Source organism: Bombus vosnesenskii, unplaced genomic scaffold (genome assembly GCF_011952255.1).
Source record: "Bombus vosnesenskii isolate JDL3184/JDL3185 unplaced genomic scaffold, Bvos_JDL3184-5_v1.1 scf7180000013348, whole genome shotgun sequence".
NCBI lineage: Eukaryota > Metazoa > Arthropoda > Insecta > Hymenoptera > Apidae > Bombus > Bombus vosnesenskii.
The window spans coordinates 898,457-924,114 of NW_022882984.1; the positions used below are offsets into that span (position 1 = coordinate 898,457).

Sequence of the window (25,658 nt, forward strand, 5' to 3'; positions counted from 1 at the left end):
TGTATTTTCGTTGTTTCTCATACAACAACTTTATTATAATTTTAAATGTTGAAATTTAATAAATAATTAAAATCGTTAAATAGTACATAAAACTGGCTGTTAAAGTTGTTTTTTCAATTTTACATCGTAACGCGATGACGCGAGAACGCTGCTAATTGTTTTATCGAAAAAAAACCAGAAAATGAAAGAGTCACCAGTGCGAGTCGTTAATGCCATCATTATAGAATTTATTAGCAAGGAGATGGAAGGAAGAGAAACTTCTTAAACAGTTTTTAAATGAAAACAGAAGCTGCACGATACACGAGTAAATTTTCGGGATTTTAATCAGAGAGCCATTACTTTTGCTCGCTTATAGTTACTGTCAGATTTAATTATTCGATATTAAGGAGAAACACAAATTGATATATGCAATACGAATCCAAGTAAGGATCTCTAAATGGGCTTTGCAGATATTTTTTTCTTCTTTTGTAGCTTGACGATACGGTGAATCGAACTGTTGGATCGTTTCAAGTGCGAGGCGTCATTCGCGTCGTGTTTAACGACGCCTTCCAAAGCGTAGGAAAACATGATCCACGTCCTGTCTCTTAACGCCACTGTCTAGTAACGGGATGCTTTCGTGAAACCCTATAAATTATAATTTCATTACGAAATGTCCTTCTTTTTTCTTCTTCGTAATATAAGTTCAATCTCTACAGTTACGACATTGCGAATATTTTAAAACGAAGAAATACCTGATATATGATTATCCTTGTCATCGATGTAGCTTTCCATCTCTGAACCAAGTTCGTATATCCTTGAAAGAGCGGCGCAAACCTTCCGGATCCTCGGTGGAAGATCATCCAAGAAGCCAGGATTACATTGGGTTGGTAAAGCTGCCAGGACATTGTTATAGGATATGGCCATGGTTGTCATTGAAAAGAGGATCACGATCGTTGAGCTCATCATCCTTTAAAAAAAGACATCGTGACACATTTTTCGTATAAGCGCTATTACATATATTGGAAGATTTCGACGGAGTCGTACGCGTATTTCGGACGAAGAAAGTTTCAAGGAGATTAAAAACAAAAGAAGGTGAATGAGCTCTCGCTGACAAGAGAATTAGCTCGTTACTTATGAATACGCGAGAATTAATTTTCCGATAAAGAGTACGCGGCTAACGGTTCAACGACGTATTTTTAACGCGGCTATCAACGTGGTCAACAACTATCGGAAGAATCGGACCGAGCTGTTCTTCCTCAAAGTTAAACCATAAAACGTCACTGTTGTTCGCCAGATAAACGGTAATTTCAGATATTTTACTCTCTTGCTTTGCCGAGTGACGATCAAATTTGCGAATAAAATGATCCTGAGAAATAAAAGAATCGTCCGAACGTGCAAAATTATGCGAATACTATAAAACATGCAACAGGAAGATGGTTGAAAAAGGATCGCTTAATGTTTGTTTGGGACATGTATTGCGTTACACAAGACGGAATCGGAGTATCGAAGAAATAAAACACGCCGATTCCGATGCGATCTCCGAGGTGATCCGAGAGTCAGGAAATCGTATTACCAGTGCTACGTGACTGGAATGTTTAGTAGTTTTCAATTTATTCGAACTAAATATAAAACGAACACCACGGGAGTTAAATCGACGTGGAAGGAAACGGACAAACGAAACGCGCCTTTGTCGTAGTCGATGGCCAAGAAGCTCAAGAATGCCGGCTGCTATGTACGTACTTACATACCTGTGTACAACTTGTTGGCTGAAAGGTAAAGAGGGAAGAGAAAATTGTCTGTCGAAGAAGGATCGTACGAGAAACCCTTTGGTTGTTTCTCAGCAAATTTTTAAAGACGTTAAAGTACCAACAAATCGATTAACGCATACGTCGTACGTTTAAACGGAAGTATACAGCTCCTTGAGCGATTTTATCATGCGTTTGATTAATAGTAATGCTCGAAGCGTATTATCATTCAGATATTAATAGCGGACAGTTGCTATTGATATCCTTAGCAATGAGTCACTAGAGGTAACTACATACGCGGAATATACTATTGTTCTGTATTTGTAAATAGATATCGATGACACTGAGAAATGTAAATGTAATTATCGCTTGATTGCAGTATATCGTATATCCATTGTGTTATCTATTCGCCGTATAGAAGTGTGTAAGAGAAGTTTCTCTTTGGGAATATCTCGCATCTTAAAAGCGAGTTGTTGCGACGCATGATACGGTGTATGTGCAACATTCTAAACGGTACTTTACCATGGTACGATTCGACGTACTCTTGGTTTTGTCGTCGAGCAGATTCAGCAAAGAAGGAGGAAAAGGATGCGCGCGACAGAATCTTCGGAATGAGATCAGCAATTGAATTTGAACGCTTTGTAGCTTTCTGCCATTCTGTTCGACCAGCTTAAAGCGTCGTGTTCTCGAGAGTTTCGCTGTATTCTAGCTCGACGGAATGTTCGAACGTTTTCCGCGTGTGCAATGCGACGCTGATACGAAAAATCAATTATTTACGATCGAATAAAACGAATACAATGGAACGAATAGTTATAGGTTTGCAGGAGTGAGAAAGCGGCGAAAAGAGGGGAAAGCGATAAATTAGCATTTTGGTTCGCATCTTGCGGCGTACAATTCGGTAAGAAAGGATCGACTCGTAAATAATTCGAACGCCTATCGATAGTTAATTAAGAGAATAGAATCAGTTGGAATTGCTTTGGTGACCTCGTGCTCTCCACCCCCTGCGGCGATCGAGAAATTATCTCGGTTTCCTTTTCTTTTTCCATCATCTTTCAGCCTCCACTAAACTCGTATCAAACTCGTTGATCGTAACATCCAAAAGGATTAATCGTTGGCCATAAAATGTTTGTAATACAGCGGCGATATTTTAACGTGTTCGAAATATTTTAACGCGTTGGAGCGAAGCTTGTTTAACGAGAGAAGCGTAATTCTATAACGAAAGTAATTTCTGCCAACGGTGCAACCTTTACAAATTCCAATTCGAAGTTCCTTTCGCGTACCATAGGGCTTTCAAACTTTACGAATTTCATTTGTTTTATATAAAACAGTCGACCGGTAATTGCGTTACCAAAGTCGCTCCATCTCCTTTCGGCGACTGGAATCGCTTCCGGTTAATTTAATTTCGCTAAAAGGTAATTTACTAAGAGAGATACCGCGCAGCACGTATGATTTCGCAGGAAATTGGTCTTTTACAACATTTTCAAACGCCTGCGAGATACGCTCTTCCTGCCTCTTAAATATTCGAGACAGCTAGCACGGAATACGAAAGGACGAAAAGATGTACGTAAACGAACATAGTAGTACGAGTTTTACGCTTTTGAGTCGGAGCAAAACGCGCGTGATACGTGGAAACGTCCGACCCAAGCCGACGTTTACTACTTAACATCATAGTTCTCCTTTCCACGCTGATAAAACGAAGCGTCTTGTCCCTTTACGATAGTAAAACGCCATTTCTCGTTTCTCGGACGAGAAAAACAAAAATGAATCGATCAAACGTATTCGTACGTCCATAATTCGTCCCAACTCGAACGAGCAATAGATATCGTCGGAGAATCCGTTAACGCGCGGAAAAACGATGACGCGAGAGCTCGATAATCGTCCGTTTAAAAAGACAACGTCTGTAACGAGCGACAAACAGTTTTTGACTCTTTCTCCAATCGACCCATCTACCGCGATCTTTTTTCACGCCCTCGATTTCGATCCGATCCGAGTCTCGCGGCGAGCGCACGATTCTTCGCGCGTCGTTCTTTCTCCGACGAAGCTTAAAATTCGAGCCAGTTGCGAAAACAACGGCCGTTTATCTTCTAAACACTTTGGATCGAGCAATGATTAAATTTGCAAGCAGGGGATGTTAACAAAGGTTCATTGGAATTACTCGCCCGCGCTGTTTTAGGAAGACCTATGTAAATCTTGATGAACAGCTTGGGACACTCGGCGAGCTGTCCCTCGAGCTACCCTCGCGGCAGATCGATCAAGAAACCGAACAGATATCGCTCGCGGGAGATTTCAAGAGGAAATGAACGTCAGCTCTTAATCGAGTTTGTATCTGAAATATCGTCGCACTAGTTCACGGTCTTGTTCTATCGCGCGACGCGAAGAAGGGAGAAAAGCGAGGAAACGAATGGAAGCTCGAGGAAAACATTTGCAAAGAGCGTGGACCGTGAAATTTTCACGAAAAAGATCAGTGGCGCTGTCTTTAGATAGTCTCGTGGATAGGACAGAGGGAGAAACGTGTTAACGTAAACGTTGTACGATGTGCAGGATTAAAGGTAAACGTGGATTAAACGTAACAAAGTTTTGCACGCGAAACGTTCGTAAGAAACGTTTGAAAGTAAATAAGAGAGGAAAATTCTTGGAATCGAGATGGAGAAACAAAATACTCGATGGCTGGTCGTCCTTACGATAGACGCGAATAGGCTGTCCGGGATGTCAACTCCGCGCAAGCTATAACAAGGCAGCTTATGGTATTCTCGTAGAAGATCAGGCAGCTCGAGTGAAACTTCTGTTTCAAGCTCGTCCTTTTCTCGCAATTTCTTGTTATTATGTCGTGCGTGTTTCTTTTTCTTTTTCTTCTCTTTTGTAATATCTTGAAAACGTATCTCCGCGAGATTATATCTTGAATTATAAATACGATCGGTGTTGAATATCTTTTATCACGTGTTTTGCAATAATTTGCTTGGTAATAGCTTGGCAACTAATTAACCCAATATCGGGTCTAATCCCATACTGCCGGTCTTGGAGAATAAATGAAAACCGTGGCTACGGGATTAGAAAGATTTACGAAAGACTTTGGTGATATAATGTTTAATAAGGAATTACGGTTAAACCGCGTGACTCGGCAGTTTTAATCGTTGCGATCTAAAAGTTCGCGCCGGGTACGTCTATGGTGAAATTGAATTTTGAATTTCAATGGTAAATCGCATTGTAAAAGAGAGGGATTCGCGGAGAAGAATTTATAACTCAGACGCGATGGAAGTAATATGGTAAAAGCGTAATATGATTTATACGGTCACCGTTGAAAGAATTCCTATGTAGATGTCGAAGAATAACTCGACGATCGTAAAGGATGCGATCGCGTGGGAACGTCGAACGAGATTTATTCGGAAGGAAGGACACGCGCAATTATATCCTATTCCCTATGGAACGCATTCAACTTTATAATCTGGAAAAAAGCTTGGAACGCACGCAACAACTTGTGTATCGCGAACAATCTGCATAATGGAATCGTTTGATTTTAGAAATTTCACTTTCTTTGTGTTTCGGTTACGATATTTTTCTACGATAATTTATATTTTTACCGTCAGATTAAATATCTTCGATAATTGCTCGTAGTACAGCCGCTCCGAAGAAAAAAAGTTCAACATCTTAAAAAATATCAAAATTCCTGTATCGTTCGTCGTTTCTTTCTTGCAACGAAAATTTGTAAAACAGAGGAACGTTTGTCGTATGTACGTACGTACGGTAGTCGAGTGCGGAGAAAAGTATTTCAAAATAATAGTAAATAATCGGAGGTCGGAGGGTGGGCGAAGAATGTCGTGACAGCATGCATATATATTGGAATTTCTTTCGACCGACAAACGTTTCGCGGACGTACGTTATACCGTTGGTCCGCGTGTTTCACAAGGACAGGAAACGCTGCAAACTATCCCCTGGGACGGAATGTTCCACATTGTAGACCGAAATTAATGTTTGCGTTTGGAACAAGCTCGTTTCTTGTCCCGTCGCGTAAAAACGATGTTCGTGCGTGCAGGTGTGCGATCGATTGGAATTTTTCATTTGTACAAGGCACAGAAACGAGCGGGATGACGACGGTATCGACGTAATGGACGTGTTAAAACGTTCGCCAAATAAGAGACAAAGTCGCGTAAAACGTTCGATAAAACCTCTCGTTAAAAACTGAATCAAAGTCTTAAAAAGAAGATTAATAAGCCGCTGGCTTGGAACTTGATTACAGGGGCTTAAGGAAAAAACCGATTCGTAACTTAATTTAAAAAATTGATTAAAAAGCCTAACGAGGGTTGGCAGGGACGCGAGGAATATTCTCGTGCAACAAGTAACGAGTCCCGGGAGTCATCAAAGTTTCAACTTTCCGTTACGTTTATGAATAAAACTCAGCCTCTTTCGAAAACCTCGCGTACCTGGCTACTCGACGACTCGTAATTCGCAAATTATTCGACGGGTTCGGATTTAACGTTCGCCGTTGCGATCTAACCGAAGGGAAACGCAACGGTACACCAGGTATCTGAGAGTGAGAATACCTGTTGCCTGTTCACGAACGCAGAGGTCCAAGGTAACGCACGAACGTCGAAGAAACTGCGACGTGGACGATCCTTGCGAATGCTGCTCGATTCACTGGACACTGGACGAACGGCGAATACGGGGACAGATGTGCGATATACGTCTGTGCTAAGATCCAAAGATACGATGATAGTGAGGAGATACGCGAGAGATCAGCCCTTAAATACGCGCCGTTTCCACGGCCATGCGCGTTTCAACGAAGAGTCAGGCGAAATCGCACGCATATTACACCCTCTCATCTCGTAGTTGACGTACATTTTCAATTTCCCCGTCGACACACTGAATAAAAATTTCATGAAAATGCCGGTGGTTACGTAACAGAGGGTGCCTTTTCTCTTATCCAACTGCCTTCGTTGCCGCACGTTTTCTTGCTTGAGCGCGTTGCCTGCAAACGAGATTTTTAACGGTCAAACAGTCGCTTCGAACGGCAAAACTCTCCGGACTAGAAAACTCTTATCAACTCTTGATTAGTTCTACCTGCACTTTTGTCGGTTCCTGTGGGTCTTCTTCGACGATATTCCTTCGACGTTGTTGGTCGAAGAACGCTCGTAGCCGCCACCGAATCTCCGTAGACGCGGACCATTTTTGCAAATTCTTACTTTATTTTTCTCGAATTCTTTCCTCGTCTGGTTGGTTTCCCTGGTTGTTTCTGCGTTTCCCGGACCCGTTGATAATTTATTACGTTCTCCAGGAAAACGGTTAATCGAGTTATCGACCGAGTAATGAATTTAACGACGCGATAAAAGTTATAGAAATTACAGAGCGATAAAACGATAGGAAGCCTTAACGAGACTTTATGAGACACCGCAGAATTTTAATATCGTCCCTTCTAAATTGCCTTTTCGTTTGTTTCCCAGCCGTCCGTCGAGAATATCGTTTTATTCGTTAAATACGAAAGAAACGCATTGGCAAGAGAAACGGTTTATTTCAATTTTTCGGCACGCACCCTCGGCACGTTAAATATCTTTCGTTGCGAAACTTGTATCTCGGACGTGGTCACCGAGTGTAATAACTTATATCTCTTTCTCTATTTTTGCCTGGGCTTTTTCTACGTGTTTCTCTCGTTTTTGGAAAACGAACCACGCCTCTTACTCGGTGCGTTTCTTCCAAATATCTCGCGTGCATATTACGAAACGAAAGAAACCGAAGAAAAATTGATATTAGAAGAAAGCCACGTAAAACCGAAGACAACGTAGAAACAAACGCGAATATCGATATCGTTAATACACACGATACGAGATACGTACGTTCAATCAAAGGAACAAACAAAAGATTTTCACGAAAAGCTAAATACGAATGAATTATCGATTGATCGCGCGTAATAAAATAGCCATAGGGGTAAATACGAGAGACTATGAGAGGTTGCTATATAAACTTAATAAGCGAGATCGTGCTCTATAACGTCTGAAATATTCGCAAGAAGATACAGATAAGAAAGAGAAACAAGGAAATACGAAACGCGCGAAGAAAGAAATGGAAACAACGGAGATGTCGATTTTCTCGTCGATCACAGTGTTTATATAGTTCTTTACATGCCAGAACGGATATTCTTTCACAATTTTCCGATGTGTTGGAGGACGGTGAAGGTGGAATTCGAATCAAAGAACCGAGAGCCACCGAAGCAAAAAATACGAGATGAGATCCGTCCGCTTTCACTTTTTAGAGATCAAAGTTTACCGTGGAATCGAATCTTCGCTAAAACATCAAAATTACCGTTGATAATCGCGAAACGACGAGATATCGCGATAAGAATATGTGTACGGTTAGCAACGATAATCTACGTACGCTTCTTAACACGTAATATTAAATAAAAGACTTTACGCTGAGAACGTTCACACTGCGAATCTTTTCGACGCGTTAGGACGCCATATAATTTATTCGCTTTATTCGGAGGAAAAAAGTAAAACGGTTACACGTACCTGTTATATCTACGAGAAATTAAAAATGTAATAGACGTAATACCATGTTCGTACGTTTACGAGCAATTAATTATATTCATAGGTTCTGCGTAAGTACCAATGATCGAGCCAAGTTTTTGTCGTTGAAAAGGTGAAAGACATTATAATTTCTGATTTAATCGTGTTTCTTTTAAATATCGTTTTAATATGCAAATATTGTTATAGAATATGGAGATAAAATGTGTTCGGCCGACTCTAGACATATGTACGTATACGTACATGTATATGTAGGTGCAGATTTAGGGGCACACGGGCGCGCGCACGCACACAGAATAAAAAAATGGGAAAAAAATGTAAAGTTTTAGAAAGATCGATTCGAGTGAAAGAACGGAGAAGACATTTTCGAATAGTAGCCGAAAATGTCGATGTTATTAGGACGGAATAATATATACACGTACATGTATATGTAGGTGCAGATATAGGGACACGCGCGCACGCACACAGAATAAAAAAATGGGAAAAAAATGTAAAGTTTTAGAAAGATCGATTCGAGTAAAAGAACGGAGAAGACATTTTCGAATAGTAGCCGAAAATGTCGATGTTATTAGGACGGAATAATAGATCGGTTGATTTGGAGAACGAGTTTCCTGTCTAAATTAAATGCAGCGACCCTCGGATCAAAATTCACCGGGGAAGTGGATTCAGAAAGTGAATAATACGAAATTCAATAACGATCATCGTTAGTTTCAGCTCGTGTATCGTCCGCGTGGCAACGCTCCGTGGTTCCTGCTCGAACTCGATCGCAATTTTCATCCAGTGTATTTATTATTTGTGTACCGTTCTAACACCAGGACCCTCCAGACAGTTCAAATTTAACCACCATGGTTTATCTTTGTAACAACAATCGGAAAGTTTAAGCGGAGATACCTTAAGTTCTTTCGTCCGCGAAAGATTTTACGAGAGATTAGGGTTCGATCCGCGAACAAAACCGACAATTCGATCAACGAAGTAACGTTAATTGGAAATTTCCATCTTGCTATCTCGATACCTTGACTTTAAACATTTTTATCGCTATTAGATAGTAGCCCATGACGAGTTTCCGAATTTCCCAAATATCGCAAGATTGATTTTACGAGTTCGTGGGACGGTGAAAGCGGCCGATTCGTCTTTATCCCTCGATTTTTCGTCCCAAGTAGATATTTTCCCTTTTTTCGGTCGTTGCATTCGCGATAGCCGCAACGAAAGATAAAATAGAACGATAAAGGAAGAATGCCATTCGTTGAACGTAGAATAACAGAATTTACTTAATTGTAGCAATTTTAACGTCATCGTCGGTTACGCGATTTGTCATGAATCCGACTTAAAAATCCCTGTCTCGACGTATTTTGCCACTGTTATTGTTATTGACGCATTATATCGCACATCGACGTTTATATAACGTTCGACGTTCTATCACGGACGCGTCTCGACACAAAGTAAGAAATATTATCACGTTATTGTTTATCGCTTTCTCGAAATATGCCAAACCTTTAGCTGAAATTCATTATATACGTATACCGGAGCGAGAAACTAACAAGAACCTTATTTTCCACTGATCCACGATTCGACAGAGACCTATCAAAATCCAAGGGTGGAGGATTCTATGATCGGACAACGTATTGGTGTTGCCGTGATATAGCCGACCTCTTGTCGCTGTAATATTTGCCGGAGAAAAATCGCACGAAACCCGTGTTTACCCATTTACTGCCATAATCGTATTTTACGTGTGATAATCAGGCTATCAAGCGGCGGTGATTTAACGTGATTTGCAGCATATCGTTCAACGATCCGATAGATCGTAAATCTATCAGGCTGAATCGTGGTGGGACTTAGCCTCCGAGTAGATAGAAAAGCGTCGCACCTTTTAATTCGATTCTTCGTTCTTCGATGTCTCACGGTCGGATCTCGAGCGAGATGAGTTTCCAATCGTTGATCGCCAATTCGAAAGATCTACAAAACAGCGATGGATCAGGTAAACGTCTCTTTTTCTAGCGTTTCGATCGAACGGTAATCATTCGATAGAAGAATAATATTTGAGTTAACAATTTCGATTTAAAGAAATTTGTAAAGAGTCGCGCGACGAATCTCCGACAAAGAGGAGACTAGAGAAAGAGAAAGCGGAGAAGGAGAAGGAACGTTTCTCTCGTCGAAAGCTCGCTATCCAAAGCCAAACTAATTTTCTTCGGAAACTCGCTGTTTTTTCTAATAACTGACGCGCGTATTTGCCACGCGTTTTATCCGTAATTAGATTTCTCCGTGTTGGAACATTTTCGCTTACCGGTGCGATTAACGTCGACGCGGTAGGTGTAAGAGTTTCCGTTCCGCGCAACGTCGAAATTTCATTGTTAAGGAAGTCCACGGATAATACCCATTACTTTAATCAAATTATCCGACGCAGCTGCTATTTTCCAGATGCATTCGGAGCTACTAAACGTTGACGTATAATTAAATGCACGGTGCGGCAGATAGCGACAGGGGACGAAGGGAGGGCAGAGAATTTCCATACGAAGGGCACTGTAAACGAAATTATAAAGCAGCTAGCGCGAAATTTCGTTTCGAATCCGATACTTTTTTCGTATGTAGAACGAACGAATTTTGCGAAAAACGTATTCGTTGAGGGTGGTTAGCGCGAAACAGCTGACATAAGAGAAGTTCGAACCGAATATTTACGGTTGTACGTGGACACGATGGTGTCCATATACTCACCTACGCTATTTCATTTAGAATTTCGTAAGCAGTAGAGTTCGGTGCGAAGAAACTATATCGAATTTATCGAGCGGATAACGAGGCAAATCGAGCTCGTGTCGTCGAACGATATTCGGAATAGCGAAAGCTTGGCGTTGCTAGATGGTCTGCTCGATCTCCGAATCTCCATCCCACGGAGAATCCTTGGATCGAAGACGCGAAAAACACGCGGTCGATTCCTACAATAGGAACGTAACGACGACAACAACGTACTACGCGCTACGGTTTCAAGAAACGAACACTTACACGTACAGAACGATAAAGTAATAGAGAAAATACGAAGATCGTACGCTTACTGGAACTCGAATAAAGCGTTAAAGAGAAGGAGGACATTTTTTACGGCTACGTACGTACGTGTTCGTCGAAATACTCGCCTTATCACGCGATGCTTTCGAATAAGACGAGTTGCTTTCGCTATACTTTAACGTAGAGTTCAGACGTACCGCATGTACGATAAATATACAGCTTGTGAAATTCTAAATTAGCCAGCGTACGTATATATAGGTACAACCGCCACGTATATTCACTTTGCTTTTTGGAACGGTCAAGTCGAACGAACATCGACCGTCGAGAACGGAATAAATTTTCCAGCTTTCGCCTGCTCGAACGTTTCACGCTTTCGATTACTAAATCGTTTCTCTTTCGATTATGTCGTATTCTTCTATCTATACGCGTTTGCACCGTATCCGGCGAAATAAAAATTTCCTCGAACGATGTTTATCCGATCGTGTTTGGTATAAACGCGTCTCGTAAAATTATGAAGAAGCTGTCTGAGAAAGAGGAACGCGTGTAAAACGGAGGGAAGCTGGGGTATCGCGCTATTGGCAAGCTGAAGGTAAAATTTCGATTATCTTAAGCAGCGTAAACAACGATACGTTAAGACTGTTTTCACACGACGTTCGTAATTCACACGATACACACGGAAGTAGACACGCACACACGCGAGGGACGTGTTAAAGGGGCGCGGGCAGCATAGGAAATTACTATGAACTTGGTACCGACAACTTGCGATGAATTATTCATCGGCGGAGGTAAAAAATATCAGTAAGACAGCGATACCAACACGCGACCTTTAAATATTCATGAAACGCGACCATATAACGCAGATTACAGAAGTCAACGTTATCCTTAACACGTTGCGATACGATCTCGAAATTTGCGGAAGTCGGACGTTAGATGTTCTCGAATCGAGATCGCGATTACATTTTTCAACATATCCCTTCGTAAGAAAATGATTGCCAAGCTCACGGGATCTCGACTTCCATCTGCCCCACTCGACTTTACGTCCATTTAATTCCTAAGAGATTTATTCCAATCTTCGAGAACGTATCGTACATGGGCACGACGCGTGCTCGATTTTAGCATTAAATCGCAGTTTCGATCAATACCACGATTCTCTCCCTGTCTGTGATATTTATCGGTCGATCGTTAAACGAGCAGATTATTTTTTTCTTTTTTTTTTCGTAAATGATCCGATATAACGATCGACATTTATCGTACGTATTCGACAGCGTGTATGCGACAGAGAACGTTAATCGATAGGATGAAAGAGCGTGGATAAAAAAAAATAATACGATTTATCCATAGTTCGTTCTTTCGGAATCGTTGGATCGCGTTGCTTTCTTATCGAAGAAAATAGCTCGCGAGAAAAGATTTTCCCCTCGAAATCGTGTAACGTTTCTGTTCGTGTAGATTACATCGTCAATCCCCATCACATTCCCTGTCCGAGGTACGACGAAGCTTACAAGGAATCCTTGGAGAATCCTGAACGTTTTTGGGGAGAAGTGGCGCGGTGCATAGATTGGAGCAAACCTTGGGACAAGGTGCTGGATAACTCTAAACAACCGTTTACGAAATGGTAAAAGCTGCTTGTCCGTGATCTCGCATGCTCCGCTTGGATCGTCGTTTAAATAAAAATATGTTCGTTCGGCAGGTTCGTAGGCGGAGAATTGAACGCCTGTTACAATGCGGTGGATCGACACGTTCTCGCTGGAAATGGGGACAAAGTGGCATTGATTCACGACAGTCCTCAAATATCGACGATCCGCAAAGTAACGTACAACGAGCTTTTGGACAAAACGTCCCTGTTGGCTGGAGCGCTGGCCGATATGGGCGTGGGCGAGGGCGACGCGGTCATCATCTACATGCCCTTGATTCCCGAAACTATAATAGCGATTTTGGCGACTACGCGACTCGGCGCGGTTCACTCCGTCGTATTTGGCGGTAAAACTATTTCCAGATTTTCTAAAAGTAACGATCTGTACGATCGAGCGTCGCACCCGCGGAATACACCGACTCGTACTACTTGCGTTCGCGCTTAGAACCGATCGTTTCATCTGCGTACACTTCTCGTAGGAGAACGAAACTGTTTCCCTGATATTCGTAATATCGTGAACGATCGAAGGAGATCGTAACGTCGAACGATTCGAAGGACAACTAACGAACAAGTGTATCTCGTTATCGTATGTTTTTAGGATTCGCGGCGAACGAATTGGCCGTCAGAATAAATCACGCGAAGCCAAAGGTGGTGATCGCGGCCAGCTGTGGCCTGGAACCGTCGAAAATCGTCAAGTACGCTCGTTTACGTTCTCTGAAATGACAACGCTTCGGCAAAATTCGCCATCGAAATACGCGTCTAAATAGAGAAATTCGCTTTACGCGCAGATACACCGACATGTTAAACAGCGCTATGAAGATTATCTCGGTGAAGAGGCCACGATGCATCGTATTTCAAAGAAGAAACATCTGGCAGAGTGCTCTTTCGGAGGATCAGTACGATTGGGACGACGTGATGGATAGATCGAAACCTCGTGCGTGTCAGCCTGTCGAGGCAAACGCGCCATTGTACATTCTGTACACCTCGGGAACGACAGGTAACGTACCTTCTTCTGGTAGTAATAGTAGTAGCTGTACTACGTACTTTGGATAGAAATATCATAAAAATATTCTCAACTTGCGATCAGCTGTTTCCAACTTGTCGAGCGAGCATTTACTTGGAGCGAGAAAGCAAAATCGATCGATCGTCTCTCGTACGACTCACTTTGTACGCGTTATATCGAAATATTTGTTCGGTCGTTCCGAATATGCTTTCGCGGTATTGTTCCATCGAAACTCGTTAATTTCTAACTTTGAATCGTACGATGCGAATTTCATTTGCCGCGAAACTTGCTACGCATAAAAATTCATATTATGCGTAGCAAAGTCGTTAAACGGTCAAATGAGCCGGCGTCACGTACTTTTAATTAGATGCGCGATAGGTGCGCGTTTCGGAGGAAACGTTGCCCTTGAACGAAGCGTGTAAAGGATTTATCGGGAAAGCACGTGCGATAGAAACGATGGAATTCGTTTCGCCGTGAATATCGCACGAAGAAAATCAAACTGTTTCGTTAAAGGTCAACCGAAAGGGATTTTGAGATCGGTCGGTGGCCATTTGGTTGCCGTTTGTTGGACGATGAAAACAGTTTATGGTATGGACAAGGATTCCGTTTGGTGGGTAGCCTCGGATATGGGATGGGTGGTCGGACATTCTTACATCTGTTACGGACCTCTGCTCTATGGTGCCACCAGCGTGATGTACGAGGGAAAACCCGATAGGACACCGGATGCAGCGCAATACTTTAGGTTTGAACATTTAACGTGCATCTTATTCCGTGTTAATCCTCTGCACTGCGAATTTTATTTCAATTTCGTTACCAGCAGCTGCCAACGCTTTCGAGCGTTTTATCTGAAATTTACTTGAACTGAGAAATAAGACAATTTAAATAAACAAAGGACGAAAGAAATTCGCGTAAATACCAGTTTCATCCACACTATTGTCGTATCTTGTGATTTCTCAGCGTACGATATATCTTGAAATAATCTCCAGGACACGATCCTGGGCTTTTCTTTCGCGCGTTTCGAAAAGAAAAGGACTCGACAAACGAGCTGCCGAGATAGAAACCGACGTCGAGTCGCACTCGACGTAGCAGTGCAAAGGGTTAAAATACAACGATATTATAAATCCAACTATTTCGTCTATCTCGCGTGAACCGGTCCAACAGAGTAGCCGTTGTTTTACAGGGTGATCGATCAGCACCGTGTGAACGCATTGTTTTGCGTGCCCACTGCGCTGCGCGTTATAAGACGCGTCGATCCGGATCTGTTGCTGGGTCGAAAATATTCCATGCAGTGGTACGTATTTTTACAAAGTGGCGTATAGTCGATATATAGTCTCGGTGAAGCAGGCGTTCGCATTTTGTAGTTTGAAGACCGTATTCGTTGCTGGAGAATTCTGCGACTACAAGACGAAAACGTGGGCAGAGAAAGCGTTCAAGGTGCCGATTCTCAACAATTGGTGGCAATCGGAAACTGGACACCCTATTACGGCATTGTGTCTCGATTACGGGCACAATCCTGGTTTACCGAAATATAGTACCGGTCTTCCGATTCCCGGCTATCACAGTAAGTCTCGTGCTACGTACGTGCTTTAAAGCGGAGTAACGTTTCTAAGATTGGACCGAACGATTCGAGTTTCTCGAAAAGTCGCAAGGATAGCTTTACTGGACGATAAACAAAGGTGGAAATGAATGGTGCAAAAATGGCACTTTACTCGTCCGAGACACTTGGTCCGATTGGACAGATAGATCCAAAATGAAATTCATTAAGCCATGATTTTGTTAAACAGATGGACATATTTAATTTGCCTAATTCCTTATACAGGGTGGTTGGTAACTGGTGGTACAAGCGGAAAGGGTGTGATTCTACGCGAAAAAAGAAGTCGAAAATATGGAATAAAAATGTTTCGTTCTAGGCTTTGTTTATCGCGTCTCGTTATAACGGATCTCACAGTAGATTTCTAAAAAAATTAAAAAAAAAAAAATTTTTATTCTATATTTTCGACTTCTTTTTTCGCGTAGAATCACCTCCTTTCCGCTTGTACCACCCTGTTACCAACCACCCTGTATATTATTAATAATTTTGAAATTAATCTAAATCTTTAAAATTCTTTGATATTAAATTATCAAATATTTATTAATAAAAATTATTCCTAAATCAACATTATTTATAGATCGATAAAAAATTATATATTTAAATCCGATAAATTTTTCATATATTATAATTATTTATTTCACAAAAACATGTTTGTATGTTTAACCTTTAAAAAAGTTATTCCGTTTTAACGAATATTGTGCGAATACGAGTAAAATTTCTTTTTACTACCTAGTCGACATACTACGAGAAAACAGCAGCGAGGCGGAAGCGCGTGAATTAGGTAGAATCGCCATAAAATTACCATTACCGCCCGGCTGCATATCCACGCTCTACCAAGACGACGACAGATTCGAGGAAATATATTTTTCCACGTATCCGGTGAGTCTTATTCTTGATACCAACAACTCGTCGCTTTTACCTTACGATCGCATTACGAAACGTACACGTACGTACGACGACGACGACGACGACATTTTACAAGGATTTAATGATTTAACCGATCGAATACAGGGTTACTACGACACCATGGACGTTGGCTATAAAGACGAATTCGGCTACGTTTATGTGATGGCACGCGACGATGACGTTATCAACGTTGCCGGCCACAGATTATCCACCTCCGCCCTCGAGGACGTCGTGTTGGCTCATCCAGATATCGTAGACGCGGCTGTAGTCGGCGTTCCAGATCCGACCAAAGGAGAAATACCTTTGTGTCTTTATATAATGAAAGAAGGTGAAGATCTTGGCTTAGAAAAATGTGTATATCGAGGGAATATACCTTGTTGATAATACCACGTATCTGTCTCTGTAGAAGCGATGAGAAACGAAAAACAGATTAACGAGGAATTGGTGGCGCGAGTAAGAAACTTGATCGGTCCCATAGCATCTTTTAAAACAGCTGCAGCCGTGAGAGCGTTACCTCGAACACGTTCGGGAAAATTGATTCGTAAATCTATCGCTAATTTAGCTCGATCGAAGCTGGTAAAGGTAAATCGATCGTTTAACGAAACTGGCGATAAGCGAACGACTTTGTCGGTTCGAATAATGAAATTGGATTTGCATACGAGATAAGAATACATTATTTATTCATTCGTTAATCGTCGATGTAAAATATTTGTTCTTTTATTTGTAGATTTCAAGTACAGTGGAAGATGCATCGGTATACGTCGAAATCAAGGAAGTACTTCGGAAACTCGGTTACGCTAAATTAGCACCGGATCCTCAATAATAAGTGTAATTAAGCTTTTACCATTTTTATTATAAATGTTTCAATAATCATATATAAAATGTAATAAACCTACGTATGGCATATAGTTGACACGCATAGAAGAGCGTCTTGACAAAATCACACGTGGAAAAACTCGATTTGATAATTACTTTAGTCGATTGCACTAAAATTGTCGAGTTCGCCATAACAGTAAATAAACTCGAAATTTCAGCAACTTGTGTAATCTGCATCGCCGTTAGGCCTTTGCTGTAATTATATAATTTACTTGGACAACGAATGTAATATACTTTAAATTATAAAAAATCATACGGGAACAGATATTTCGTATGATAGAAAAAGAAAACTATTTCTATTAAATATATCACCGCCTTCCTTTCACCGTAATATGTTTCATGCTGTCGCTTCTACTTTGTATTACTGAAATTATGGTGAGTAAGAAAAAAAAAAAAGAGAAAAGAAAAATTACATCAGCATTTTTTTAATGTATCGATCGTAATAATATTAACAATTTAAAAAAATATAACAACCATAAAACACAAACTTTGCAATTGCAACTTGCAACAATTTATAGGAATAAAATTAATTGCCTGTGAAATCTGTTTTGTTAGGAAACAGATCCGATACGAGACGTGAAATAAAGGATAATAATAAACGTAAGAAGTAAAAAGAATAGGACAAGAGATGTAGATACTTTAATATCTATAAAAATTAGCAGCAAAGAAAAAAGAAGCAGTAATACATGTAAAGAAAGCACTCACAAAATGTCTGCTTTGAAAATTCTCTATATTAACTTCCTTTCAGTTAAATCTCGACATTAATTTTCTTTTATCGCATATAACGCTATAAATCATCGAAACTTTTTTCTGAAGAAGCACAGTGTAAGAATATCTGGTGTTATAGACACGTAATACATCGATACAATACACGAACCTTGGCGCCGTCAAACACCAATCGTATTAACAGAAACAGTACGTGCAAGAAAAAGCAAATCAATCATACACATGAAACCTCTTATCGAAATTAGTAGAGCACATTTTTGTTGCAAATTTCTTTTTAATGACAATGCAATAAGAAACGGTGTAATAGTAGTAATAATAATATTAATTTTATAATTATAAATTGTCGTGTAACACTATCTGGCAGATTTAATAAATTTCTGTATTTGTTTTTTTTTAGTATCCTTTCGCTTCTTACCACCAATTTAATAATAATTATTCAATAATCATTATAATAATATTAATAATATTTTCCTTAGTTTTTATCTTGTAATTGTTATTCTCTTCTTTTACGTTCATTAATGTCTCTCACCTCAGAAGAATAAAAATATCGTGTTTTACAATATTAAGGAGACACTGTTTGTCATTTGATCATTAATTTATTTGTAATGAACTCAATGTGAGTGCTGTGGTTCAGCTTACCTAATTAGGAGGAACACGCGCTCTTGAGTTTTTTTAGTGGTTTTGTCTCCTTATCTATATAATCAAATCTATTTGCTTTTTTTCTTTATCTCAGGTTATAAATACCCTCCCTCCCCCCCACCCCCGTAACCCCAAACCCCGACCCAACTGTCTGTGCATACGATGTATGTGCTTTTCTTTGATGTAGAACTTTTTTTGCTTCTTGTGTAAGATGAGTGTATGTTACATTAACAGTAGTTCGCGAGTAATCACGCTAGTTCCGTTTTTTTCTCGTGCGTACTGTATTCGGCTTGCATCTCTTGCGTATTTCTCGTTATCAAAGTCGATTATTATCCCAATCTGTGGTCACAGTTGAGCAACTTTACTCCACCACCTTCAGCACCTTGCCAATTGCAATAGTCTTATCTAAAAGTAACGAGAAAAAACCAGTTAGAACTCGATCGTTGATAAGTAAGAAATCGTAATCCGCTTGAAATGGAAACTTTTCAGATTTAAATGCATATACGCAACACGCGCGCGCGTAAAACCCGTAATACTTACTTTCATCCCTAAGGGTGAAACGTCCCATCTGTGGAAATAGCTTAAATCTTTCAAGGCAAATGACACCTGCGCATTCGATTCTCATTATTGCCACTTGATCCTGTTTGACGAACCTCGGCCTGGTTTTACTTTTATCCCCAGTCTTTTTGTCGACCAAACAGATCAATGCTTTCACTCTAACTTCTTCCGCTGCACAGTGAATGTGCATCACAGCGCTATAGCCAGCGCAGATAATGCTCTTATGCTCCAAAATTACAACTTGAGCGTCGAACACTTTTCCTGTTTTTATCGGATTGTTGCTGTCACAAAGAACAAATCCAGGGCTTACGTCTTCTTCTTCGATGCCTTTTAATTTAATCTTTACGTTCTCGCCAGGTCCAACCGATGTCACTTCTTCGTCATCGGACCACAACTGATCTACCGTCACTGCCGTCTAATAAAACGTAATAAGGTATGAAATATATTAGCACAAGTAGTCGATTCGATATTGAAATATATATCTTGTTAAAATAGAACAAGTATACCCTATTCGGCATAACAAGTAGCGATTGTCCTTTTTTCGCTTCTCCAGCCTCGACCTTTCCCATTACCACTGTTCCCATATCTTTATATTTATCAACAATGGGCATGATGAAAGGCCCATTATTTTTACGATTAAGCGAAGGTAGGGAATCGATGAAGGATATAAATGGCGGACCAGTGTACCATGTACAAAGATGTTCTGGTATCGGATCTTTCAAACCGTAACCAAGCTGTCCTGAGACTGGCATGAACGTAAGATCTTTAGCAGGATTAAATCCCAATTTACGGAGGTATGGTAATATTTTATCCCTAAATCATATAAATAAATTAATTTCCTATTCTAAACAAGACTATCGTATCTTAAATTTACGATATATTATACAACATACCTGCACTCGTTGTATCTTCTTTCATCCCACTCTACGGTTGGGTCATCCATTTTATTCACTAGCACAACCAGATGTTTAACACCGGCAGTTTTAGCCAGCATCGCATGTTCCCTTGTTTGACCGCCTCTATCGAAACCGGTTTCGAATTCTCCTTTCCGCGCAGAAATAACTAACACCGCGAGATCAGCTTGTGCAGCTCCGCCAATCATATTAGGTACAAAACTCTTATGACCAGGCGCATCTAAAATTGTGAAATGCTTTCGCTCGGTTTCAAAATACGCTCTACCGACTTCCACCGTCTTCCCTTTCTCTCGTTCTTCTTGGTTCGTATCTAGAGCCCAACTCAGATACCAAGTCTCCCTACTCCTTTCTTTCGCTTCTCTTTCGTACTTTTCTAAAGTTCTTTTATCGACCATTCCTGTCAATGCCATAATCTGGCCTCCGATCGTTGATTTTCCTGCATCTATAATACATATCAAAATGGAGTCGATGCTGATTGAAATATATTCTCACATATCTTAACTCGCTAATAGAATTCTTACGTACCAACGTGCCCAATAAAAACTACGTTAACATGTTCCTTTTTACTCTTAGTATCTTCCGTTACTTTAACAGGCTTTTTCTTAGGGATTTTAACAACCATTTCTTCATCCTCTTCGTTTTCAGCCTAAAAACGAACAAACAAAAAATTCTAAGTAATCGTCTGATAAAAGGAGTTTTTTAAACGATAAACCAAAGTCTAAGAAGGATCTTATTATATACGTAAAAGCTACGGCGTACTTCTTCATTTTCAGGAGTTAAAAGAGGATCGCCATCTACCGCTGCTTCTTCCCATGAATCAGCTGGTTGATGTTCTGGGCTAGTATTCATTTGATCGGTAACATTCGGAGGTGGAGCCCCTCCTCCAGCAGGTGGTTCCTCCACACGATTGCCCACTGGATCTGGTAGAACTACTGGCGTAGTATTACCTAATAAACATATACAAATTTGTAATAAAAGGAAAAATTTCCTATCAAAGCAAAAATAAAGAAATGCTCGTTAACAGTTTATAAACCAGAAGAATGTCAAAAGAACTCTCTATGGTTTATTATTTCCCTATATTTCCATGTCATCTTGTATAATCATCTTATTTCCATAAATGTTTATGAACCCTCTTAACGTAATAAGTCATTACCTCCGCTAATATTTATCTATCGGTCGTGAAAATAGTAGATTCGTCGAAAATAATACATTGTTATAACGTAAAGTTACGTAAAACATTTCAAAACATTATCATATTGTATTGGAAATATTATTTTGATATTCATGTCTTATTTAATAATAATCGAACGACGCATCTTCTCTTCTCAAAATATAAATAAACCAATAAATTTAATATTTCTTTTTACTCTACTCTAGTACGTTTTCTTATAAATCTGACACATTTTTATTCAAAGAATATTAGAATTTGTATACGAATATTTTGATCTATATTAATGCTATTATATAAACAAAATTATTATAGTATACATATCTAATTCCTAACTTCATGCCCTTAATTGCTGTACAAATAAATGCTTTGAATTTAGCATCAGTTTAATTATTGCACAATATTGGGTTAATATTAAATATATGTATTGTGTGTAACTTGTCTCTTCCCAAAAAGCAGCAATTTAGTAATATCAACTTACAATGAGAAGACAGACATTAAACTAAACCCAGAAATCAACTATCATCTTTCATTAACAAATATATGAAAGACAAGAATGAGTATGCGAGTAAAGTAATGGGGGTTAGCCGCATCAGTTACATTACAAATGACTTACAATAACAAGAACCTTACATGCTTTCCCTTTATATTAATAGCCTGTACATTTGTTTGGAAAGACATAATTAATGGTTAATCGAGTTTTATTTCAAAACTAACCATGATGTATTTCAGGAGGCATAGAAGTGGTTACAGAATTCATCATGACAGCAACATTGCAGGAACTGTCGGCCGTATTACTGTTCTGCGGTGAAGAATTAATGCAGAAAGAAGGCACGAATTCCGCAGCATTTACATTCAGAGTGGAAAATTTGCTTTCGATGGACTTATCCTGTGGTGGACCGATGTCTCCGTTATCCGCCTGCTGTTCCCATGAATCTGGTGCTACACTGTTCGCCATATTTATTAAGAGTTCAATAGTTGAACCGACCTCGTAGATTAATCGAACACGGAAATCACGCTACGCTACGTGAAGGATTTCGATTAAACCGCGATTACAACTGGGACGGGGTTTAAAAAAATAATTATTTATGATATCCGCGCAACACCGTACACGCGTATCGGTACCCCGCGTGCGACCCCCGTGGTCTGTTTCGTTGTTCTACTTCGCCGGAACTGCAAACATCAAAACACCAACTTTCAACTCGAGAACGTTCCGTCGTTTTACCGCATTCAACCGGATTACCGTCGTTACAAAATCGAAAAGATAATAAGTGTCACGAACTTATGACCAGTACAACAAATGACGTTCTAATATTTAAGTCCGCGATTTTGCTAAAATATCTCTAGTCACACGATAATGTTGGTACCACCAAATTCCATTTGTTACGCGTTACACGATCGTGTGAATTTAGATCACCCAGCAGTAGCAGGATTGCCAATAGAATTAAGAGCGAAATTTAAACTCGTTTTATGTACGGACGAGTTACGTTAGCGCGCGAACATCATTATAACACCACGTAATATAGTCATATCAATCCGATTTTAATGTATTTGCATTTGCGTGTTGCACTATCGCGTAAAATTGTCTCTAATATGCTTGTATGAATTTAGTTCCGATAATCGTATTTTCAAACGATGCGAATTCGCTGATGCGAATTCTCAACTAAGTATCTGTTAATATCACGAACCTTGAACGAGATTAACGCTCAAGGTGGAAGTAAGTAGAGATGCGGAGTATGTTATTTTTTTGCACTCTTTAGTGTACACAAGTATGTACAAGATGCACAATAACGTTATGTTTAGTTAACTTAGTTACACTAACACGAGATAACACGAGATAACACGAGGTAACACGAAGAGTATGACTGTTATATGACTTCGTTAATACTTCCTAAGAAGCTTCACCTGATCCTTATATAGCAACTATCCCTTCTTACTATAATTTTTATGGGATGGGAATCTATTATTTCAAATCTTGTAATTGTGTACTCTCGTGGGCGCATATCCTCTAGTATTGCTGATTCATATCAGATGTTTGCTTTAAATTTGACCCATCGGACACTCGGGGTGTGTTATTCTCTTAATGAGGTCCGCATCGTAAAGTTTGCAATTTAGGGGATGGAAATTCGGACTTTCCCAGAAAAAGGCAGATGTGCGTCATAACCACAAACCGAGGGTCATCCAAAATCCCGCACGGACTAAACGTACCAGCAGCGGACAAATTGACCGCTCTCGAACTTCTGCACAAATTTAACCATATTTAAATTTTATCATATCGTTTCATAATTTCCGACTTTTCCTAAAACACGCGTACGATATATTTTTCGGTATTTGTTTTTAGTTTGCTCTTTTATTTTCTGAGAAAAATTTCTACTCTGCCTTGCCTATCGTGAACGGTCATTTTGACCGCCCGACAAAATATGTTAGTTATTTGTAAAATAAATGCAATCAAAGAAAAGGCTATCTCAAAGTCAAATGATAAACAAAATCAGTAATAACAAATAATAACAGCTGTTAGACCCGTAATGTTGTCATAAAACATAATTCGTCCCTCGATCAAGATGGCCAGCTGTCAAGACATATTAACTCAGGCCCGTAGTAATCCTAAGCAACCATTCAATAATTCTAAGCAGTCCATTGTTACAAACATTTTAAAAGTCGAGAAATTTCTCAGGGTTATCGCTCATTGCGATAAAACACGGGAAAAGCATTCCCAACTACACCCTCGAGTAACCGTTGGTGGAAAACGGCCAATACTTATCAATACTTTCGTATAAATATTGCCATTACAGACCATATTCTTACTTACTATTATCCTTTCGACTAAGATAGTTTGTTGGTCAATTAGTCGACATCTAACCTTGTTATCTCTAAAACTCAGACAGAAAGCATCTTCTCAGAGCATTTTGTGTAAAGTCGTTATAAAAGGAAAAGTAAAGCACATCAAATTTGACAATAATTTTATATTCCCTATTGAATATTTACCCTAGAAATGTCCAGACTTTTCAAAAAAAATTATTAAAAGAAGAAGCATTTAGAGTACTGGGAACTAAGAGGGAGCTAGATGCAACAAAACTAGATGTATTTATTGCTCTGTGTTACGACCGTTCGCGGAGAGACGCGGTCGCGAGGAAAACGCGTCAGCGAGAGGCGTAAATTCTCGCTACGATTCGGTGAATCGACGCCGCGAAGTAGTCGTTCCCCTGTTTCGGTTAAGATAACAGAGGTGGTTAAATGAATATGACACAGTCTAGTAAGTTATTTTTCACCGTTTATTCCAACAACTTCTAACGAAGACAGTTACGCCGGTGCGTATGTACGAGATGAGTGAGTGACTGATCTACGGGTGTGTATACCCGGTTAAAGGATGTTGACCGTTCGAAGGATGTGAAATCAGTACTGTCTTGGGAGACGATGCTGTTGTCACGTAATTTTTGGGTTGGTTGGTGAAAATAAAATATAGTTGAGTCGTAACACAACTATTAACTTTATTATGAATTCAGCAATCACAATGTAACACGCACTGAATTAACATAAATCACAATTCACTTCAACCACGTTATGTCAGAGTTAGTTACAACGATACATTAAGAGACCGACATAGATATGCTGACTATTCCAAGGATACAGAATAAGTGAAGTCTTACTGACGATACTGTGTCTGAGAAAAGCTAGGGGTGGGGGTATCTAAGGACAAGGGACGGAATTTACGACAGGAAATACTCGCTTGGTCCGAACGACCTTAACTATAAAAATGCCAAGGCCTCTGGTTGGCACTTAAGACTATCGAGGGTGCGCGCCAGGGATATGCAAGTATCTGGGTGCCATCCTGTCCGTGGTGTATGGCCTGGTCTCTGATATGAATTGACGTTACAACAGCCGATGCAGAACTTTAACTTGTCGGAGACGAAAGGACGCCGGGGCCCCTCTGGAACTTCAGGATAACCCCCTAACATTGTGATCTAGAGTCTACTATAGCCGAAATGAAACAATCGCAGTTATCCAAGCCGATGGTAATTGTCCGGGATTAGTGACGGTGAGCTTTGACTCGGGGCGACAGCCTGCCGCCCAACGTAGCCGCGGTCAACGGGACGGGCGCTCCGTCTAACAAAGGTGTGGAGCGGTGTTATGACCCTCGTTAAAGGAACTACCCATAGAGGTATCGGACAGTAAAACACGCTAACGGTTCCTGTTACGACCTTTCGCGGAGAAACGCGATCGCGAGATAGCACGTCAACGAGAGTTGTAAATTCTCGCTACGATCATGTTAATCGACGCCGCGAAATAGTCGTTCCCCTGTTTCGTTTAGGATAACTGTATTTTCGACCAATCGCGGGGAGACGTAATCGCGAGGAGAGACGTCAACGGGGGTCGTAAATCCCCGTTACGATCATAACAATCGACACCACGAATTGAT

General features: G+C 40.2%; 3 protein-coding genes across 4 annotated transcripts; 1 reads left to right on the forward strand and 2 right to left on the reverse strand.

Annotated features, from left to right (window-relative positions):
- Window positions 1-17: 17 nt before the first annotated feature.
- On the reverse strand, window positions 18-6,447 carry LOC117236363 (myosuppressin). Of its 2 annotated transcripts, none has more exons than XM_033499231.1 (3): window positions 6,263-6,447; window positions 732-946; window positions 18-624 (listed from the first exon to the last, which is right to left on the reverse strand). In XM_033499231.1, exons 2-3 carry the CDS (start codon window positions 943-945, stop codon window positions 536-538), a joined length of 303 nt encoding a protein of 100 aa, XP_033355122.1. In that variant the 5' UTR covers window position 946; window positions 6,263-6,447; the 3' UTR covers window positions 18-535. The 2 variants fall into 2 exon arrangements, with proteins under 2 accessions (XP_033355122.1, XP_033355121.1); XM_033499230.1 differs by lacking the exon at window positions 6,263-6,447 and adding an exon at window positions 1,724-1,746.
- A 3,350-nt stretch (window positions 6,448-9,797) lies between these two features.
- On the forward strand, window positions 9,798-17,632 carry LOC117236318 (acyl-CoA synthetase short-chain family member 3, mitochondrial). The gene is made up of 12 exons (XM_033499155.1): window positions 9,798-10,211; window positions 12,677-12,842; window positions 12,918-13,207; window positions 13,459-13,555; window positions 13,649-13,857; window positions 14,377-14,605; window positions 15,044-15,154; window positions 15,225-15,424; window positions 16,188-16,333; window positions 16,466-16,688; window positions 16,767-16,942; window positions 17,088-17,632. Exons 1-12 carry the CDS (start codon window positions 10,127-10,129, stop codon window positions 17,181-17,183), a joined length of 2,028 nt encoding a protein of 675 aa, XP_033355046.1. The 5' UTR covers window positions 9,798-10,126; the 3' UTR covers window positions 17,184-17,632.
- A 717-nt stretch (window positions 17,633-18,349) lies between these two features.
- LOC117236319 (eukaryotic peptide chain release factor GTP-binding subunit ERF3A) lies at window positions 18,350-22,604 on the reverse strand. The gene is made up of 7 exons (XM_033499156.1): window positions 21,959-22,604; window positions 20,833-21,020; window positions 20,599-20,719; window positions 20,053-20,515; window positions 19,666-19,972; window positions 19,142-19,574; window positions 18,350-19,006 (listed from the first exon to the last, which is right to left on the reverse strand). The coding sequence occupies exons 1-7, from the start codon at window positions 22,197-22,199 to the stop codon at window positions 18,963-18,965; spliced, it is 1,797 nt and encodes a 598-aa protein (XP_033355047.1). The 5' UTR covers window positions 22,200-22,604; the 3' UTR covers window positions 18,350-18,962.
- Window positions 22,605-25,658: the final 3,054 nt, after the last annotated feature.

Bases quoted from the DNA above. Each gene is read 5' to 3' on its own strand.
- LOC117236363 (XM_033499230.1), bottom strand. The intron at 625-731 runs GTATTTCTTCGT...TATAATTTATAG, and splicing joins CAAGGATAATCATATATCAG to GGTTTCACGAAAGCATCCCG.
- LOC117236318 (XM_033499155.1), top strand. From the start codon at position 10,127: ATGTCTCACGGTCGGATCTCGAGCGAGATGAGTTTCCAATCGTTGATC. The intron at 12,843-12,917 runs GTAAAAGCTGCT...TTCGTTCGGCAG, and splicing joins AAACAACCGTTTACGAAATG to GTTCGTAGGCGGAGAATTGA. The intron at 13,556-13,648 runs GTACGCTCGTTT...CTTTACGCGCAG, and splicing joins GAACCGTCGAAAATCGTCAA to ATACACCGACATGTTAAACA.
- LOC117236319 (XM_033499156.1), bottom strand. From the start codon at position 22,199: ATGGCGAACAGTGTAGCACCAGATTCATGGGAACAGCAGGCGGATAAC. The intron at 20,720-20,832 runs GTACGCCGTAGC...GTTCGTTTTTAG, and splicing joins TAACTCCTGAAAATGAAGAA to GCTGAAAACGAAGAGGATGA. The intron at 19,007-19,141 runs GTAAGTATTACG...CGTTACTTTTAG, and splicing joins TTTCACCCTTAGGGATGAAA to ATAAGACTATTGCAATTGGC.